Source organism: Hyla sarda, unplaced genomic scaffold (genome assembly GCF_029499605.1).
Source record: "Hyla sarda isolate aHylSar1 unplaced genomic scaffold, aHylSar1.hap1 scaffold_361, whole genome shotgun sequence".
Taxonomy (NCBI): domain Eukaryota; kingdom Metazoa; phylum Chordata; class Amphibia; order Anura; family Hylidae; genus Hyla; species Hyla sarda.
This window is the reverse complement of record NW_026610381.1, coordinates 149,244-169,944: the sequence shown is the minus strand read 5'-3', so window position 1 is coordinate 169,944 and position 20,701 is coordinate 149,244. Positions and strand designations below refer to the sequence as shown.

The 20,701-nt window shown below is 46.9% G+C and overlaps 2 protein-coding genes across 3 annotated transcripts in view; one reads left to right on the top strand and one right to left on the bottom strand.

Moving 5' to 3' along the window:
* NPR2 (natriuretic peptide receptor 2) overlaps positions 1–6,003 on the top strand; it is a 95,645-nt gene extending 89,642 nt beyond the window's left edge. Inside the window, exons 20-22 of the mRNA XM_056553732.1 lie at positions 484–582; positions 1,150–1,241; positions 2,098–6,003. Coding sequence (XP_056409707.1) covers positions 484–582; positions 1,150–1,241; positions 2,098–2,160 — 254 coding nt within the window. The 3' untranslated portion in view covers positions 2,161–6,003. The remainder of the gene's footprint in view (positions 1–483; positions 583–1,149; positions 1,242–2,097) is intronic.
* Positions 6,004–7,726: 1,723 nt separating this feature from the next.
* Positions 7,727–20,701, bottom strand: part of LOC130332038 (sperm-associated antigen 8-like) — a 38,101-nt gene continuing 25,126 nt past the window's right edge. The window contains exons 3-8 of one of the 2 annotated variants that reach the window (XM_056553730.1): positions 20,136–20,313; positions 19,253–19,298; positions 14,526–14,643; positions 14,364–14,426; positions 14,163–14,281; positions 7,727–8,214 (exon numbers count right to left, since the gene is read on the bottom strand). In XM_056553730.1, the coding sequence (XP_056409705.1) occupies positions 8,157–8,214; positions 14,163–14,281; positions 14,364–14,426; positions 14,526–14,643; positions 19,253–19,298; positions 20,136–20,313 (582 nt within the window). In that variant the 3' untranslated portion in view covers positions 7,727–8,156. The remainder of the gene's footprint in view (positions 8,215–14,162; positions 14,282–14,363; positions 14,427–14,525; positions 14,644–19,252; positions 19,299–20,135; positions 20,314–20,701) is intronic. The other variant, XM_056553731.1, reaches the window with a different exon arrangement.

Sequence of the window (20,701 nt, the reverse complement as noted above, 5' to 3'; positions counted from 1 at the left end):
CTCTTCAGATAGCCATGTTCTACTTTTTCACTGACTTCTTTACTAAATCCCCTGCTACAAGGGTCGAACAATTCCCAATAACAAGCTCCCAATCTTGGTGATTGGCGCTCCTATAACCTTCATAAGGTTCGGTCATTCATGTGACCCTAAGCTTCATCATTGAGGGCAATGTGTAGACTATGATCAATTCATTGGTTGAACAAAAGATCCACTCCGCCCCTTATAAGAGCCAATGATGGGAACAGGCGTTTCTAGGAATGTTTAATCAGTCAATGATCAGCCCCTGTAAAAGGGCTTGATGGGCTGATAAAGGGCAATTGATATGTCAGCTGGTCACCAATCTGTATTGTGCTGTAAACGAGCGGTATTATATCTGGATGATGTCTGAAAAGAAAACTCTACAACTTGCCAGGATGACTAGAATAAAATTTTGTAGAATTTAATTGTATAAATTGACATAGCATATGACTCTTGTCTGCTCAGGTCCGGTCTGTGCAGGAGTGGTTGGACTAAAGATGCCTCGCTACTGCCTGTTTGGTGACACAGTGAACACAGCGTCACGGATGGAGTCCAATGGGGAAGGTAAGCATCATCTCATGGGCCTTCACCGGGTGATATATTGTACACAAAGCTTCAATAGGAAAGGCTGAAGTCCAGTGTCATCATAGAGTTCACTGCTAAGAACAAAAAGGTTGACAAATCTGTTAACACTTCACTACAGCAAAGGGGTCACCTCTTCAACCCTGACAGTGATGATCAGCTGGAAAGTTGCCCAGTTGCCCCGTAAGTTGAAAATCATTGGATTGGTTGACCCCAGATGAGGTGGTATAGCATCCTCTTCAGGGGAGTGTGGTGGGGCCAGTCTTTTAAGATGACAGGGTGTAGCTGGACATGGCTATGACAATATAATTCCCTTTGAGATAGTAACAAGGTCTGAGAATGTAGAATTTCATGGTGTTGGGTGGATGATATGAAATCAGTATTTTGAGGAAACCTGTTGCGTGTGGTTGATCCTATGTGAGATTGAGTTGAGTAGCTAAAGGTTCTACAACCTCCAGATGGATCACCATGGATGGAGTTAGTGATGCTCTCCCCCTGTTTGTGTTATCACGTAGTTTCCAGGCTCTCACCTTTTCTTCTCTTCCTCAGCACTCAAGATCCACATTTCTTCAGCCACCAAAGAAGTCTTAGATGAATTTAGCTGCTTTCAGCTGGAGCTTCGGGGAGATATTGAAATGAAGGTAATAGAAGCTTTAGAAAATTCATAGTAACTAAACCCAAGAACAAGGGGGCAAAATCTAATAGAACCCGGGGAGGATCAGAAGGAGACAATATTATGTTCCTGAATTAGTAGAGGAGGAAACTTCAAGAAGATGTGACTGGTAAATTCTTGGTAAGTGACTGTAACCAGCCAGGACTAGATGGACGGGGGGGGGGGGGGGAGGGAATCAACCTGTTTCTGGGGCCAGAGGCAAGGAGAAGTACATGGAGTCATCAATGTAAGCTAAGTTACATTTATAGCAATAAAGAGTCACAGTAAGAGTAGTGGTGTGCCCAGATACCCTCTATAACTCTGCTAAGAGCTGGACTGTGATATGACCCCATCTCACTCACATTTAGGGACTGTAACATGATCTCCTCCCCTCTCACAGCATAAGTCTCACCCACACTGAAGGACTGTAACATGATCTCCTCCTCTAATAGCATGAGTCTCACAGACACTGAGGTAGAGACTGTAACATATGTGGATAATGGTATATTCAGACATAGCTGTCATGTTGACATTTTTTTCCATGTCCACCGGAAAACTAAGGAAAATGCATTGTGGTGTGTTGACATAATTGTGTGATTCCCTGAGATATACAGGTAAAGAAATGCCCATTGTCATCACTACAAACCCCAATGTGGTAGACGGCGGTCTCCAGTAGTGAAGCCTAACAATTCATTGTCTATGAGACCGTAAACAGTTACACTGTCCCCTTCTGTAGATTACTCACTGAATTCATCCACAGAACGCAGCAGATGGCTTCTCAGCCAAGCTACAGAAAGTCTGTGTCCCCGGCCTAATGTGGCTACATATCTTTTCTTGTATTCCAGGGCAAAGGGAAGATGAGGACCTACTGGTTACTAGGAGAAATGACGGACGATGATGTTATTTGAGCCGCTCTTATGCCATATCAGCTCCACATTGGCCAGCTGTGTCCTGAGCTGCTCACTAGACTAATCTGGGAAAAAGGTTGTCCCCAACCTACCCATTGCCTGGCTCTTCCCAGAGCACATAGAACATGGAGGCCTTATTGGACGGAGAAGCAGACACTTAAGCCTGTTACTCTCTTCTGGGAATGAGTCCATTATACACCAGCTATCAGCCAAGAGATGACCTCTGTATTGGTCACATGGCCACAATACCATACAACCTGTAGGCAGCGCAGAATCTAGAACAAGACGTAAACGTTTCTCACACCTATGGCCTTCAGTTTACTGAAATTCACCAAGAAGATCCTAAGCAACTTGAGAGGTGGATCCAGAGCATCAGTCATATACTTCCCCTGGAGTGTCGGTACCGGACAAATTGGTTCTAATTTGTGCAATCCTCATTAGGTTCCACTACAAACCACATTGGTTCCATCACAAACGATGTCCTCTTTTTGATCCACTGGTTTAATTTCCTGCTTGGAGCAGCAACTAGTTCTACCAATCCCTCTGCCAGGTACCCAGCCGTACCAATATTTCATCTTACGACTAGAACAGGGATCCAGATAGGACAGCGTTGGGCTACATGGGTACTAGTAGGAGGCGGAGCTTAGTACGCAATCAGTTTTCAGATGTGCCACAGGATTGCTCGATCCGGTGATTCCACACAACAGTGCAGAAGGGAACAGAAAAAAACGACTGAATGTGCAGTCAGGTCACAGGCTCTACAATACAGCTGTAGTGCCCATCACACAACGCATCACATCACCTTAGAGTTTAGTTAACACTCCAACATAAACCAAAAGAACAACCAAAGAGTCTCATAACACAGATGTTTATACGTGATACCGTAGCTGTACTGAGTCCACGGCACATTCAGCCTTCAATAAAGATGAGTACATCCTAAACCCCTCCTGTCTGGATTATTTTACACCCACTCTGCCCCATGAGATTGCCCCACGTGTGATTGCCAGCAACGCTCTCCTACAACATCCCATAGAAAAAAAACAGCAATATTTATTCCCCTATTTCACCGAAATGAAAAATTCTGGACCAAAACCGAAAATTCCGGATGTTTGGCCAAAAACATCTTTTTCTTCAACTATTTTTTTTATATAATTGTATTATGTTAGACTCTTTAAGGGGCAGTAACACAATAGAGTGTCTTTACTGCAATAGAGCAATGATCTGCAACCTGTGGCTCTGCAGCTAGTGGCATGGTGAGAGTTGTAGTTCTGCACTAGCTTCAGAGCCACAGGTTGTAGATCTCTGCTGTAGAGGAAGCATTTCAGGCTGCAGTTCCCTGTTCCTCCACTAGGGAGTCACTATATAGAACTGCCTGGGTTGCCTCACATATAGCTCCAGTGGAGTCATTCCCACGCAGCTGAGAGGCAGCCATAATAAAAGGGGTAATTAAAGGAGTACTCCAGGATGCAACTTTATTTTTACCCGCCCAGAATGCCGGCATAAAAAAAAACCTGGACTTTCCTCCTCCTGCTGCATTCCTGGAATTCCGCTCACGGCTTTAGCTTGGGTCTTCTTCCTGCTTCTTGTCATTGTTGGCATCAATGTTCTGCCTCAGCCGATGAAAGGATGAGCGGTTGTGTGATGTAATGGACCCCGCAATACGTCATAGGCTCAATACGTCATACCTCCGCTTGGGGTGGGATATCACTGCAGCTGTCAATAATTAGCTGAGCCACAGTATGACGAGTCGAGCACAAGAAGCTGGAAGAAGACGGAGGCCAGGAGCAGGAGACCGGAGGCATCGAGAGAGTGGCGAGAGGCACATCCAGTTTGGACAAGTAAAAAAAAAAAAAAAAACTGCATCCCGAAGTACTTCTTTAATTATAACACATAACCAGTCCCGACACACAGTCTAAGCTCTTTGCCCCTGACTCCTGTGGTACAGCCATTATGGGGGTGGAGCTCTCCAAATGAAGAAAGGTATTTCTCTCCTTTCATGTGGTGAAGAGTGGGTGGAGCTTTGAGCGGGCAATTTTCAGCCATTTTTTTTTTTAGGCTGAAAAGGGCAATAACAGCATTTTCACCATAAACCTTTTTGCCACCGATATAGTAGTCCACTTATTAATGACCAACAGTGGGGCCCAGGGCACTGGTACTTGGTATCTGTGGTTAATGTTCCGCTTACTAGCGCAGGCCTGGCTGTCTTAACATTTTGCTTAGTTTTAGCTGACGAGGTGTCTGCACCGCACACTCCATGTATCTGCTGGTAAAACTCCAGGCACATAAAAAAGTAAGTGAACCCTTTGAAATTATCCGGATTATTGCAATGATTAAAAATAATGTAATCTGACTATCACTATAAAAGACAAACACTGTCTAAACTAAGAACAGAGACATTTATACCGATCATGTATCAAGCATATTAAGTAAACTTCCACAGAGCAGGGAGAAACCCCATGAATGTAATAACCTGTAGCAGCGATAGTCTCCACTAAACTTCTCCTGAAGCTAAAAATATGATCTACACAATATTGAGGAGGAAGTTGAGACTGTTTCTTCCTGCAATTGTGTTTCAGTCCATAAATATTTCTGGGGTGTCTTGTGTCCGGCGCCCTCTTCAGGTCAGGCCACAGCATTTTCATGTAGTTGAAGGGAATCGGTCAGCTCTAAACAAGGTTAAGTGTCAAACAGGTGGTGCTGAACCCTGTTAATCAAAGCAGAGACTTAGCACCGCCTCCATCACCTGATGTCTCTTCAGCCTGAGGTCATAGACAGCCACCCCTCCATTCTCCAGTAAAATATTATTAATTTTTCTCAGCAGCAGCGTCCTCCTTGGTTTTCTTTCCAAGATCCCATGAACGTGTTCATCTAATGGTGTAAATATGGACAGAGGTTCTGCAGTATGTAGAGTTTTCTGTGGGTCTTCTGCTGTTCTCAGGATCGCCCATTGGCTCTTGGAGGGATCTTAACAGAATGCCCCACCAAGGGGAGCAGCCACAGTCCTGAATTTCCATAACTTGTAGACCCTATGTATAACCGTGGATTAATGTACCCCCAGGGATTTAGCTTCTGTAGCCGCTACCAGCGTCAAACATCCCGATAACAGTTGTTTCCATCGAGGCGCCGTTCACACTGACAAGTCTTTCTTGAGAAGAACAGATCTGTTGGTGACCAAACTCTTTAATAGTCAAAGCCCCTCTGACCTTCGCATTTAACATCTTTATGAAACAATTTACCTAAACACAAGGGTTCATTTTCCTCCCTGCTCTTTGGAAGTTTACTCAATGTGCTCGCTAGGACACAAGAATTATTAGTTACTGTGTTTGTCTATAACTGTGATCGTGGCAGTAGTCCACACAATTCCCCAATATATCCAAAGACTATACACCTGACGGGGAGCGCTGTTCCGTAAAGACGTCCAAAGACTATACACCTGACGGGGAGCGCTGTTCCGTAAAGACGTCCAAAGACTATACACCTGACGGGGAGCACTGTTCTGTGAATACACCCAAAGACTATTCACCTGACGGGGAGCGTTGTTCAGTGAAGACATCCAAAGACTATACACCTGACGAGGAGTGCTGTTCTGTGAATACATCAAAAGACTATACACCTGACGGGGAGCGCTGTTCTGTGAATACATCAAAAGACTATACACCTGACGGGGAGCGCTGTTCTGTGAATACACCCAAAGACTATACACCTGACGGGGGGCGTTGTTCAGTGAAGACATCCAAAGACTGTACATTTGGCAGGGAGCGTTGTTCCGTGAAGACATCCAAAGACTATTCACCTGATGGGGAGCACTGTTCTGTGAAGACATCCAAAGACTATTCACCTGATGGGGAGCACTGTTCTGTGAAGACATCCAAAGACTATACACCTGACGGGAAGCGATGTTCTGTGAAGACATCCAAAGACTATACACCTGACGGGGAGCGCTGTTCTGTGAAGACATCCAAAGACTATACACCTGACGGGGAGCGCTGTTCTGTGAAGACATCCAAAGACTATACACCAGACGGGGAGCGCTGTTCTGTGAAGACATCCAAAGACTATACACCTGACGGGGAGCGCTGTTCTGTGAAGACATCCAAAGACTATACACCAGACGGGGAGCGCTGTTCTGTGAAGACATCCAAAGACTATACACCTGACGGGGAGCGCTGTTCTGTGAAGACATCCAACGACTACACACCTGACAGGGAGCGCTGTTCTGTGAAGACATCCAAAGACTATACACCTGACGGGGAGCGCTGTTCTGTGAAGACATCCAAAGACTATACACCTGACTAGGAGCGCTGTTCTGTGAAGACATCCAACGACTATACACCTGACGGGGAGCGCTGTTCTGCGAATACACCCAAAGACTATACACCTGACTGGGAGTGCTGTTTTGCGAATACACCCAAAGACTATACACCTGACGGGGAGCACTGTTCTGGGAAGACATCCAAAGACTATAAACCTGACAGGGAGCGCTGTTCTGTAAATACATCTAAAGACTATACACCAGATGGGGAGCGCTGTTCTGTGAAGACACCCAAAGACTATAAACCTGACGGGGAGCGCTGTTCAGTGAAGACATCCAAAGACTACACACCTGACGGGGAGCGCTGTTCTGTGAAGACACCCAAAGACTATACACCTGACGGGGAGCACTGTTCTGTGAAGACATCCAAAGACTATAAACCTGACAGGGAGCGCTGTTCTGTAAATACATCTAAAGACTATACACCAGATGGGGAGCGCTGTTCTGTAAATACATCTAAAGACTATACACCAGATGGGGAGCGCTGTTCTGTAAATACATCTAAAGACTATACACCAGATGGGGAGTGCTGTTCTGTGAAGACACCCAAAGACTATACACCTGACGGGGAGCGCTGTTCTGTGAAGACATCCAAAGACTATACGCCTGACGGGGAGCGCTGTCCTGTGAATACATCAAAAGACTATACACCAGATGGGGAGCGCTGTTCTGTGAATACATCAAAAGACTATACACCTGACGGGGAGCGCTGTTCAGTGAATACACCCGAAGACTATACACCTGACGGGGAGCGCTGTTCTGTGAATACATCAAAAGACTATACACCTGACGGGGAGCGCTGTTCTGTGAATACATCCAAAGACTATACACCTGACGGGGAGCGCTGTTCAGTGAATACACCCGAAGACTATACACCTGAAGGGGAGCGCTGTTCTGTGAATACATCAAAAGACTATACACCAGATGGGGAGTGCTGTTCTGTGAATACATCCAAAGACTATACACCTGGTGGGGAGCACTGTTCTGTGAATACATCCAAAGACTATACACCTGAAGGGGAGCGCTGTTCCAAAGACTATTCACCTAACGGGGAGAACTGTTCCAAAGACTATACACCTGGCGGGGAGCACTGTTCCAAAGACTATTCAGCTGGCGGGGAGAACTGTTCCAAAGACTATTCAGCTGACGGGGAGAACTGTTCCAAAGACTATACACCTAATGGGGAGCACTGTTCCAAAGACTATACACCTAATGGGGAGAACTGTTCCAAAGACTATACACCTAATGGGGAGCACTGTTCCAAAGACTATACACCTAATGGGGAGCACTGTTCCAAAGACTATACACCTAATGGGGAGCACTGTTCCAAAGACTATACACCTGGCGGGGAGCACTGTTCTGTGAATACAATTTTTCTATACAAAGACGTTACACAGGTTTTGTTTTTATTGATGCTTCTGGCAGCACATACACATCACACATGCTTCCTACACTATGCAATGTGAACACAGCCCAAACTTCAGATGAGCAGAGATGGTTGTGATCATGGACTGAATGAAGTAGATGTTGGATAAACAACAGAAATGTTCTGCAGCCGCTATGGGAGACGTCACATCTAGTCACTGACTGTACCACACATCTCACTAAATTACTCACATGGCAGGACAGCCCCAGGTCAGGGGTCACCATCGACTGTAAGGCCCCAGATGTTCCTTCCTACTGTTCAGGACATATGGCCACACTGACTCCATACACCTCTCACATTACAGAACATGATCCTCCTGCCATAAATAACATAAACAACATCTCTCAGCGGGAAAGGAGAAGTCTCTGCAGGGGGGATGAAGAGGGGGAATGAGGAGAGGGGATGAAGAGGGAGATTGAGGAGGAGGGGGAATGAGGAGGGGTGGGATGAAGAGGGGGAATGAGGAGAAGGAGGATGAAGAGGGGGAATGAGGAGAGGGGATGAAGAGGGAGATTGAGGAGGAGGGGGAATTAGGAGGGGTGGGATGAAGAGGGGGAATGAGGAGGAGGAGGATGATGATGATGAAGAGGGGGAATGAGGAGAGGGGATGAAGAGGGAGAGTGAGGAGGAGGGGGAATGAGGAGGGGTGGGATGAAGAGGGGGAATGAGGAGAAGGAGGATGAAGAGGGGGAATGAGGAGAGGGGGAATGAGGAGAGGGGATGAAGAGGGAGATTGAGGAGGAGGGGGAATTAGGAGGGGTGGGATGAAGAGGGGGAATGAGGAGGAGGAGGATGATGATGATGAAGAGGGGGAATGAGGAGAGGGGATGAAGAGGGAGATTGAGGAGGAGGGGGAATGAGGAGGGGTGGGATGAAGAGGGGGAATGAGGAGAAGGAGGATGAAGAGGGGGAATGAGGAGAGGGGATGAAGAGGGAGATTGAGGAGGAGGGGGAATTAGGAGGGGTGGGATGAAGAGGGGGAATGAGGAGGAGGAGGATGATGATGATGAAGAGGGGGAATGAGGAGAGGGGATGAAGAGGGAGAGTGAGGAGGAGGGGGAATGAGGAGGGGTGGGATGAAGAGGGGGAATGAGGAGAAGGAGGATGAAGAGGGGGAATGAGGAGAGGGGGAATGAGGAGAGGGGATGAAGAGGGAGATTGAGGAGGAGGGGGAATTAGGAGGGGTGGGATGAAGAGGGGGAATGAGGAGGGGTGGGATGAAGAGGGGGAATGAGGAGGGGTGGGATGAAGAGGGGGAATGAGGAGGAGGAGGATGATGATGATGAAGAGGGGGAATGAGGAGAGGGGATGAAGAGGGAGATTGAGGAGGAGGGGGAATGAGGAGAGGGGATGAAGAGGGAGATTGAGGAGGAGGGGGAATGAGGAGGGGTGGGATGAAGAGGGGGAATGAGGAGAAGGAGGATGAAGAGGGGGAATGAGGAGAGGGGATGAAGAGGGAGATTGAGGAGGAGGGGGAATTAGGAGGGGTGGGATGAAGAGGGGGAATGAGGAGAAGGAGGATGAAGAGGGGGAATGAGGAGAGGGGATGAAGAGGGAGATTGAGGAGGAGGGGGAATTAGGAGGGGTGGGATGAAGAGGGGGAATGAGGAGGAGGAGGATGATGATGATGATGAAGAGGGGGAATGAGGAGAGGGGATGAAGAGGGAGATTGAGGAGGAGGGGGAATGAGGAGGGGTGGGATGAAGAGGGGGAATGAGGAGGAGGAGGATGATGATGATGAAGAGGGGGAATGAGGAGAGGGGATGAAGAGGGAGATTGAGGAGGAGGGGGAATGAGGAGGGGTGGGATGAAGAGGGGGAATGAGGAGGAGGAGGATGATGATGATGAAGAGGGGGAATGAGGAGAGGGGATGAAGAGGGAGATTGAGGAGGAGGGGGAATGAGGAGGGGTGGGATGAAGAGGGGGAATGAGGAGGGGGGGTGAAGAGGGGGAATAAGGAGGGGTGGGATGAAGAGGAGGAATGAGGAGGGGGGGATTAAGAGGGGGAATGAAGAGGGGGGGAATGAAGAGGAGGGGGGGAATGAGGAGGGGGGATTGCATATAAGGAGAATTGGCGAACAATTATGTATATGACAGTGCAATAGTTCTTTTGGTTGTGATGGATAGAGATGGTTCTCCCGGCTGTGATGGTGATGTATAGAGATGGTTCTCCCGGCTGTGATGGTGATGTATAGAGATGGTTCTCCCGGCTGTGATGGTGATGTATAGAGATGGTTCTCCCGGCTGTGATGGTGATGTATAGAGATGGTTCTCCCGGTTGTGATGGTGATGTATAGAGATGGTTCTCCCGGATGTGATGGTGATGTATAGAGATGGTTCTCCGGGCTGTGATGGTGATGTATAGAGATGGTTCTCCGGGCTGTGATGATGATGTATAGAGATGGTTCTCCCGGTTGTGATGATGATGTATAGAGATGGTTCTTTCGGTTGTGATGGTGATTTATAGAGATGGTTCTCCGGACTGCGATGGTGATGTATAGAGATGGTTCTCCCGGTTGTGATGGTGATGATGTATAGAGATGGTTCTCCCGGCTGTGATGGTGATTTATAGAGATGGTTCTCCCGGTTGTGATGATGATGTATAGAGATGGTTCTCCCGGTTGTGATGATGATGTATAGAGATGGTTCTCCCGGCTGTGATGGTGATGTATAGAGATGGTTCTTTCGGTTGTGATGGTGATGTATAGAGATGGTTCTCCCGGTTGTGATGGTGATGTATAGAGATGGTTCTTTCGGTTGTGATGGTGATGTATAGAGATGGTTCTCCGGGCTGTGATGATGATGTATAGAGATGGTTCTCCCGGTTGTGATGATGATGTATAGAGATGGTTCTTTCGGTTGTGATGGTGATTTATAGAGATGGTTCTCCGGACTGCGATGGTGATGTATAGAGATGGTTCTCCCAGTTGTGATGATGATGTATAGAGATGGTTCTTTCGGTTGTGATGGTGATTTATAGAGATGGTTCTCCGGGCTGCGATGGTGATGTATAGAGATGGTTCTCCCGGCTGTGATGGTGATGTATAGAGAATGTTCTCCCGGCTGTGATGGTGATGATGTATAGAGATGGTTCTCCCGGTTGTGATGATGATGTATAGAGATGGTTCTCCGGGCTGTGATGGTGATGTATAGAGATGGTTCTCCCGGCTGTGATGGTGATGTATAGAGATGGTTCTCCCGGATGTGATGGTGATGTATAGAGATGGTTCTCCGGGCTGTGATGGTGATGTATAGAGATGGTTCTCCGGGCTGCGATGGTGATGTATAGAGATGGTTCTCCCGGCTGTGATGGTGATGTATAGAGATGGTTCTCCAGGTTGTGATGGTGATGTATAGAGATGGTTCTCCCGGCTGCGATGGTGATGTATAGAGATGGTTCTCCCGGCTGTGATGGTGATGTATAGAGATGGTTCTCCCGGCTGTGATGGTGATGTATAGAGATGGTTCTCCCGGCTGTGATGGTGATGTATAGAGATGGTTCTCCAGGCTGTGATGGTGCTGTATAGAGATGGTTCTCCCGGCTGTGATGGTGATGTATAGAGATGGTTCTCCCGGTTGAGATGGTGATGTATAGAGATGGTTCTTTCGGTTGTGATGGTGATTTATAGAGATGGTTCTCCGGGCTGCGATGGTGATGTATAGAGATGGTTCTCCCGGCTGTGATGGTGATGTATAGAGATGGTTCTCCAGGTTGTGATGGTGATGTATAGAGATGGTTCTCCCGGTTGAGATGGTGATGTATAGAGATGGTTCTCCCGGCTGTGATGGTGATGTATAGAGATGGTTCTCCCGGATGTGATGGTGATGTATAGAGATGGTTCTCCCGGCTGTGATGGTGATGTATAGAGATGGTTCTCCAGGCTGTGATGGTGCTGTATAGAGATGGTTCTCCCGGCTGTGATGGTGATGTATAGAGATGGTTCTCCAGGCTGTGATGGTGATGTATAGAGATGGTTCTCCCGGCTGTGATGGTGATGTATAGAGATGGTTCTCCCGGCTGTGATGGTGATGTATAGAGATGGTTCTCCCGGCTGTGATGGTGATGTATAGAGATGGTTCTCCCGGCTGTGATGGTGATGTATAGAGATGGTTCTCCCGGATGTGATGGTGATGTATAGAGATGGTTCTCCCGGCTGTGATGGTGATGTATAGAGATGGTTCTCCAGGCTGTGATGGTGCTGTATAGAGATGATTCTCCCGGCTGTGATGGTGATGTATAGAGATGGTTCTTTCGGTTGTGATGGTGATGTATAGAGATGGTTCTTTCGGTTGCGATGGTGATGTATAGAGATGGTTCTTTCGGTTGTGATGGTGATGTATAGAGATGGTTTTCCCGGTTGTGATGGTGATGTATAGAGATGGTTCTTTCGGTTGTGATGGTGATTTATAGAGATGGTTCTCCGGGCTGTGATGGTGATGTATAGAGATGGTTCTTTCGGTTGTGATGGTGATGTATAGAGAATGTTCTCCCGGCTGTGATGGTGATGTATAGAGATGGTTCTTTCGGTTGTGATGGTGATGTATAGAGATGGTTCTCCCGGCTGTGATGGTGATGTATAGAGATGGTTCTCCCGGCTGTGATGGTGATGTATAGAGATGGTTTTCCCGGCTGTGATGGTGATGTATAGAGATGGTTCTCCCGGCTGTGATGGTGATGTATAGAGATGGTTCTCCCGGCTGTGATGGTGATGTATAGAGATGGTTCTCCCGACTGTGATGGTGATGTATAGAGATGGTTCTCCCGGCTGTGATGGTGATGTATAGAGATGGTTCTCCCGGCTGTGATGGTGATGTATAGAGATGGTTCTCCCGGCTGTGATGGTGATGTATAGAGATGGTTTTCCCGGCTGTGATGGTGATGTATAGAGATGGTTCTCCCGGCTGTGATGGTGATGTATAGAGATGGTTCTCCCGGCTGTGATGGTGATGATGTATAGAGATGGTTCTCTCGGCTGTGATGGTGATGATGTATAGAGATGGTTCTCCCGGCTGTGATGGTGATGATGTATAGAGATGGTTCTCCCGGCTGTGATGGTGATGTATAGAGATGGTTCTCCCGGTTGAGATGGTGATGTATAGAGATGGTTCTCCCGGCTGTGATGGTGATGTATAGAGATGGTTCTCCCGGCTGTGATGGTGATGATGTATAGAGATGGTTCTCCGGGCTGTGATGGTGATGTATAGAGATGGTTCTCCCGGCTGTGATGGTGATGATGTATAGAGATGGTTCTCCCGGATGTGATGGTGATGTATAGAGATGGTTCTCCCGGTTGAGATGGTGATGTATAGAGATGGTTCTCCCGGCTGTGATGGTGATGTATAGAGATGGTTCTCCCGGCTGTGATGGTGATGTATAGAGATGGTTCTCGCGGCTGTGATGGTGATGTATAGAGATGGTTCTCCCGGTTGAGATGGTGATGTATAGAGATGGTTCTCCCGGCTGTGATGGTGATGTATAGAGATGGTTCTCCCGGCTGTGATGGTGATGTATAGAGATGGTTCTCCCGGCTGTGATGGTGATGATGTATAGAGATGGTTCTCCCGGCTGTGATGGTGATGTATAGAGATGGTTCTCCCGGCTGTGATGGTGATGTATAGAGATGGTTCTCCCGGCTGTGATGGTGATGTATAGAGATGGTTCTCCCGGCTGTGATGGTGATGTATAGAGATGGTTCTCCCGGCTGTGATGGTGATGTATAGAGATGGTTCTCCCGGCTGTGATGGTGATGTATAGAGATGGTTCTCCCGGCTGTGATGGTGATGATGTATAGAGATGGTTCTCCGGGCTGTGATGGTGATGTATAGAGATGGTTCTCCCGGCTGTGATGGTGATGATGTATAGAGATGGTTCTCCCGGCTGAGATGGTGATGTATAGAGATGGTTCTCCCGGCTGTGATGGTGATGATGTATAGAGATGGTTCTCCAGGCTGTGATGGTGATGTATAGAGATGGTTCTCGCGGCTGTGATGGTGATGTATAGAGATGGTTCTCCCGGCTGTGATGGTGATGTATAGAGATGGTTCTCCCGGCTGTGATGGTGTTGTCTGGTGGTCAGGATTCTGTTCCTCAAGGTGATGTATAGAGAGGAAACTTCTGGTTCAGACTGTAACATATGGAGAGCCTTCTTCAGGTCCTAACCTATGGAGATGTTTCTTCCGGGTGGTTCTGACTGTGTACATATCGTGACATATTGCCAGATTATGATATCATCAGGATAATTTTATATATATTGTGTAAATTACATGTTGGGATAATTCTCCATGCCATGCGGGAGCGGCTGATCCAGATAGTGAGATATGGAAGTGGTAAAAGCTGAACTCTTTTTAAATGGAGAGTCACGTGATCGGATGTCGGAGACGCCCTGCGCGGAGGAGACACATAAAGAAAACTGCATTAGGGACCTCACAAAGCAAACAAAGGGATGTATCCTCAGGGGAACTTACCGTGATGGTGCGCACATTCTCTGACCAGAAGGTCACGGCCTGCTCAGTGGCATAGTCATGTTTCTGTCAAACACATAAAATGACGATACAATAAGTTCAGGTCTTCTAGTCGTGTCTCCAGCTATCGGCCTCATCTGATCGGCGTCATTCACCGCTACCTACCGTCCTGGGCGCGGGAAGCTGCGGTATGAAGCCCTGCACCTCGTAGTCTCTCCTAGTTGTGGATTCTCTGATGGTCGTCTCCTTTGTTGGAGAACTCAGCTCTTCAAGGATCTCCTGACTGACACCAGAGAAGGCGAATATTAGGTCTCAGTACAGTATATGTTATGTATACGGTATATCCACACACATCTCTCTCTGGTCGTACAGTACACTCACACGTCTCCTCCCTCTCTCTCTGGTTGTACAGTACACTCACACGTCTCCGCTCTCTCTCTGGTTGTACAGTACACTCACACATCTCTCTCTCTGGTTGTACAGTACACTCACACGTCTCTCTCTCTCTCTCTGGTTGTACAGTACACTCACACATCTTTCTCTCTCTCTCTGGTTGTACAGTACACTCACACGTCTATCTCTCTCTCTCTGGTTGTACAGTACACTCACACGTCTCTCTCTCTCTCTCTCTGGTTGTACAGTACACTCACACGTCTATCTCTCTCTCTCTGGTTGTACAGTACACTCACACGTCTCTCTCTCTCTCTCTCTCTGGTTGTACAGTACACTCACACGTCTATCTCTCTCTCTCTGGTTGTACAGTACACTCACACGTCTATCTCTCTCTCTCTGGTTGTACAGTACACTCACACGTCTATCTCTCTCTCTCTGGTTGTACAGTACACTCACACGTCTATCTCTCTCTCTGGTTGTACAGTACACTCACACGTCTATCTCTCTCTCTCTCTCTCTCTGGTTGTACAGTACACTCACACGTCTCTCTCTCTCTCTCTGGTTGTACAGTACACTCACACATCTTTCTCTCTCTCTCTGGTTGTACAGTACACTCACACATCTTTCTCTCTCTCTCTGGTTGTACAGTACACTCACACATCTTTCTCTCTCTCTCTGGTCGTACAGTACACTCACACATCTTTCTCTCTCTCTCTGGTTGTACAGTACACTCACACATCTCTCTCTCTCTCTCTGGTCGTACAGTACACTCACACATCTATCTCTCTCTCTCTGGTTGTACAGTACACTCACACGTCTCCTCTCTCTGGTTGTACAGTACACTCACACGTCTATCTCTCTCTCTGGTTGTACAGTACACTCACACGTCTCCTCTCTCTCTGGTCGTACAGTACACTCACACGTCTCCTCTCTCTCTGGTTGTACAGTACACTCACACGTCTCCTCCCTCTCTCTCTGGTTGTACAGTACACTCACATGTCTCCTCTCTCTCTGGTTGTACAGTACACTCACACATCTCTCTCTCTGGTTGTACAGTACACTCACACGTCTATCTCTCTCTCTCTGGTTGTACAGTACACTCACACGTCTCCTCTCTCTCTGGTCGTACAGTACACTCACACGTCTCCTCTCTCTCTGGTTGTACAGTACACTCACACGTCTCCTCCCTCTCTCTCTGGTTGTACAGTACACTCACATGTCTCCTCTCTCTCTGGTTGTACAGTACACTCACACATCTCTCTCTCTGGTTGTACAGTACACTCACACGTCTATCTCTCTCTCTCTGGTTGTACAGTACGCTCACACGTCTCTCTCTCTCTGGCCGTACAGTACACTCACACATCTCCTCTCTCTCTGGTTGTACAGTACACTCACACGTCTCCTCTCTCTCTGGTTGTACAGTACACTCACACGTCTCCTCTCTCTCTGGTCATACAGTACACTCACACGTCTATCTCTCTCTCTCTGGTCATACAGTACACTCACACGTCTCTCTCTCTCTGGTTGTACAGTACACTCACACGTCTATCTCTCTCTCTGGTTGTACAGTACACTCACACGTCTCTCTCTCTGGTTGTACAGTACACTCACGCGTCTCCTCTCTCTCTGGTTGTACAGTACACTCACACGTCTATCTCTCTCTCTGGTTGTACAGTACACTCACACGTCTCCTCCCTCTCTCTCTGGTTGTACAGTACACTCACACGTCTCCTCTCTCTCTGGTTGTACAGTACACTCACACGTCTCCTCCCTCTCTGGTTGTACAGTACACTCACACGTCTCCTCTCTCTCTGGTTGTACAGTACACTCACACGTCTCCTCTCTCTCTCTCTCTGGTCGTACAGTACACTCACACGTCTCCTCTCTCTCTCTCTGGTCGTACAGTACACTCACACGTCTCCTCTCTCTCTCTCTGGTTGTACAGTACACTCACATGTCTCCTCTCTCTCTGGTTGTACAGTACACTCACACGTCTCCTCTCTCTCTGGTTGTACAGTACACTCACACATCTCCTCCCTCTCTCTCTGGTTGTACAGTACACTCACACATCTCCTCTCTCTCTGGTTGTACAGTACACTCACACATCTCCTCTCTCTCTGGTTGTACAGTACACTCCCACATCTCTCTCTCTCTGGTTGTACAGTACACTCAGACGTCTCTCTCTGGTTGTACAGTACACTCACTCGTCTATCTCTCTCTCTCTCTGGTTGTACAGTACACTCACACGTCTATCTATCTCTCTCTCTCTCTCTGGTTGTACAGTACACTCACACGTCTCCTCTCTCTGGTTGTACAGTACACTCACACATCTCCTCTCTCTCTGGTTGTACAGTACACTCACACATCTCTCTCTCTGGTTGTACAGTACACTCAGACGTCTCTCTCTCTGGTTGTACAGTACACTCACACGTCTATCTATCTCTCTCTCTCTCTGGTTGTACAGTACACTCACACGTCTCTCTCTCTCTGGTTGTACAGTACACTCACACGTCTCCTCTCTCTCTGGTTGTACAGTACACTCACACGTCTCCTCTCTCTCTGGTTGTACAGTACACTCACACATCTCCTCTCTCTCTGGTTGTACAGTACACTCACACATCTCCTCCCTCTCTCTCTGTTTGTACAGTACACTCACACATCTCCTCTCTCTCTGGTTGTACAGTACACTCACACATCTCTCTCTCTGGTTGTACAGTACACTCAGACGTCTCTCTCTCTGGTTGTACAGTACACTCACTCGTCTATCTCTCTCTCTCTCTGGTTGTACAGTACACTCACACGTCTATCTCTCTCTCTCTCTGGTTGTACAGTACACTCACTCGTCTATCTCTCTCTCTCTCTGGTTGTACAGTACACTCACACGTCTATCTCTCTCTCTCTCTCTCTGGTTGTACAGTACACTCACTCGTCTATCTCTCTCTCTCTCTGGTTGTACAGTACACTCACACGTCTATCTCTCTCTCTCTCTCTCTGGTTGTACAGTACACTCACATGTCTTTCTCTCTCTCTGATTGTAGAGTACACTCACACGTCTCCATGTCGATATTAAACATATTTCATTTAGTAAACCCATAATAATATTTTTCTTGAGTCAGACATAACTCTATAACGCTGTAGATCTTTACTCTCTCTCACTTTTACATTTGAACAAAGAGCCAATTGTCCTTGATTTCGGCTTGTAATGGGAAGCAGACCGAGAGGCTCCACACAGGCTGTACTCCATCCAGACGAAGAAAGGGGGTTGGGGGACAGGGCTCGTGTCCATATCTGCTGTATGAGGACTTTCCTATGTGTCTTACAGTATGCAGACATCAGAGCAGGAGATAAGACCCACGGGGCTCGTGTATCCACAGTCACAGACCGGGATGCCATGCCGCTATGTGACTTCTCATGTCTACTGTATAGATGTGAAATACCACACCAGGCTGGGGAAACCTCTGTCACAGCGGACATTGTTCAATGCACTGATACTATACAGCTCATATGTCCACAATTCATACCAAAATATGGCCTCAGACCGATAGCCGGGCTCCCGTCGGCTCTGCTCAGGGTCTCACATGCACACCCATGCAGGCGGCCATCATGGTATAGAATAGGTAACTTCTCAGCTACATAATCTCAGACTCCTTTATTAAGGGTTGGGAGATATCCCAGAACAGTAGTGGCTCCATGGAGCCCGGTCACTGTTGTCCTCCATTTTTTTATTCAGTGTTCAGGAAGGACAACACCTAGCTCCTCCACCCCCTCTAACTAATCTTACACTATCGGGGGAGTTAAATGGTACCTGTCATTAGTCATAAAAATTTATATGTAATAGATTTACCTATTTGAATTACTTTTCTAATGTACTTGGTACAAAATGTTGTAACTGTGCGTTTTATTAACCCCTAAAAGTCTGGCCACCAGGGGTCCTCCTTCTGATCCTGCCTGCAATCCTGCTAGCAGATTGTCTCCTGCAGCAGCCTGGCAGAGACAAAAGTCCGGTGGACCCTCAGCTCGGCAGAGCATATAGAGTATATAGCATGAACAGAGTATAGAGAGCGTATAAAGTATATAGAGCGTATAGAGCCAAATATTTAAGCTCCCTTTCAGCTCATGATGCCTTCAGACCATAGGGTGAATATTGTGGCGAATATTTCTGTTCCTTTTGCAGCTGCTGGGCAGATCTGAGCATACTGTAGAGTGCAGAGCGCTGAGGGAAGTCTGTGCGGTATCAGCCAATCACAGGCCATTTCACACTGAACTGCTCTGGCTCTCCCCAGCAGGGCTTCAGATGATGTCATGCCTTCTGGGGAACGCCCCAATCTCTGGAGCTGACTGAGACCGAGCAGAACTTACCAAACAATATTAAGGTAGAGAACTAAAAAAAAAATAAAAGCATAGGCAGGGGGTGGTTTATCATGATGGGGGCAGTGAACTGGGAGGATTATATACTGTATCAAGATCATCACCCGTACTATTTAATGGACAACGCTCACCTGAACTTGTGATAGAGTTCCCTCCGGAGCTGTTCTTCTCTTAGGCCTGGAAATCACAAGGGACATGAAAAACAGCGAATGAAGATTATGTAACCTGGACAGCACCATATACATGAACCCGGCTATCTATATCCATACACACACATGTAACAGTGATATTACCTGGATGGCTCCGATATATATATATATCTATATATATATATATATATATATATATATATATATATATATATATATATATAGCTATATATATATATATATATATATATATATATTTATTTATTTATTTTTTTCTACACACACACACTGTGATATTACCTGGATGGACCCTATATAGACACACACATATATATATATACTGTATGTGTGTAACTGTGATATTACATGGATGGCTATATATATATACACACACACACATATACACACCAGTGATATTACACATGGACCCTATATATATATATATATATATATATATATATATATATATGTAACTGATATTACATGGATGGATGGATATATATATATATATATATATATATATACACACACACACGGACCCTATATGATATAATATATATATATATATATATATATATATACACAGTGATATTACACATGGACCCTATATATATACACACACACACACACGGACACTATATGATATAATATATATATATATACACACAGTGATATTACACATGGACACACATATATATATATATATATATATATATATATATATATAGTGTCCATGTGTAATATCACTGTGTGTGTATATATATATATATGTAACTGTGATATTCCATGGATGGCTATATATATATATATATATATATATATATATACATACATACACACACACGCGGACACTATATATATGTACCTGTGTGCCGCCTGCTGTCTTCTCTCGGCCTTCCGTAGGAGTCCTGGTGTGTAGTAGACGAGGCCATGTCTGCCAGGAGTTGTATACTGAGGATCCCTCTGTGCCCGTGCCGGTGGTCCGGTTCCTCCTGGGTGGGGCCGGGGGTACAGGGGGATCTATCCAGACTGGCTGCAGATCTCTGTACAGAGGGACAGGGAAATCACTAGAAAACAATAAGGACCACAGGAGGGAAACCAAACGAGTCCCCCCCCCACAAGGACCACAGGGGAAACACCCAACAAACCCCCCCACTACAAGGACCAAGGAGGGGACACCCAACAAGCCCCCCCCCTACAAGGACCACGGAGAGGACACCCAACAATCCCCCCCCCTTACAAGGACCCCAGGAGACACACCCAACAAGCCCCCCCCCCACTACAAGGACCACGGAGGGGACACCCAGCAAGTCCCCCCCCCCCCACTACAAGGACCACAGAGGGGACACCCAACAATCCACCCCCCTTACAAGGACCCCAGGAGACACACCCAACAAGCCCCCCCCCCACTACAAAGACCACGGAGGGGAC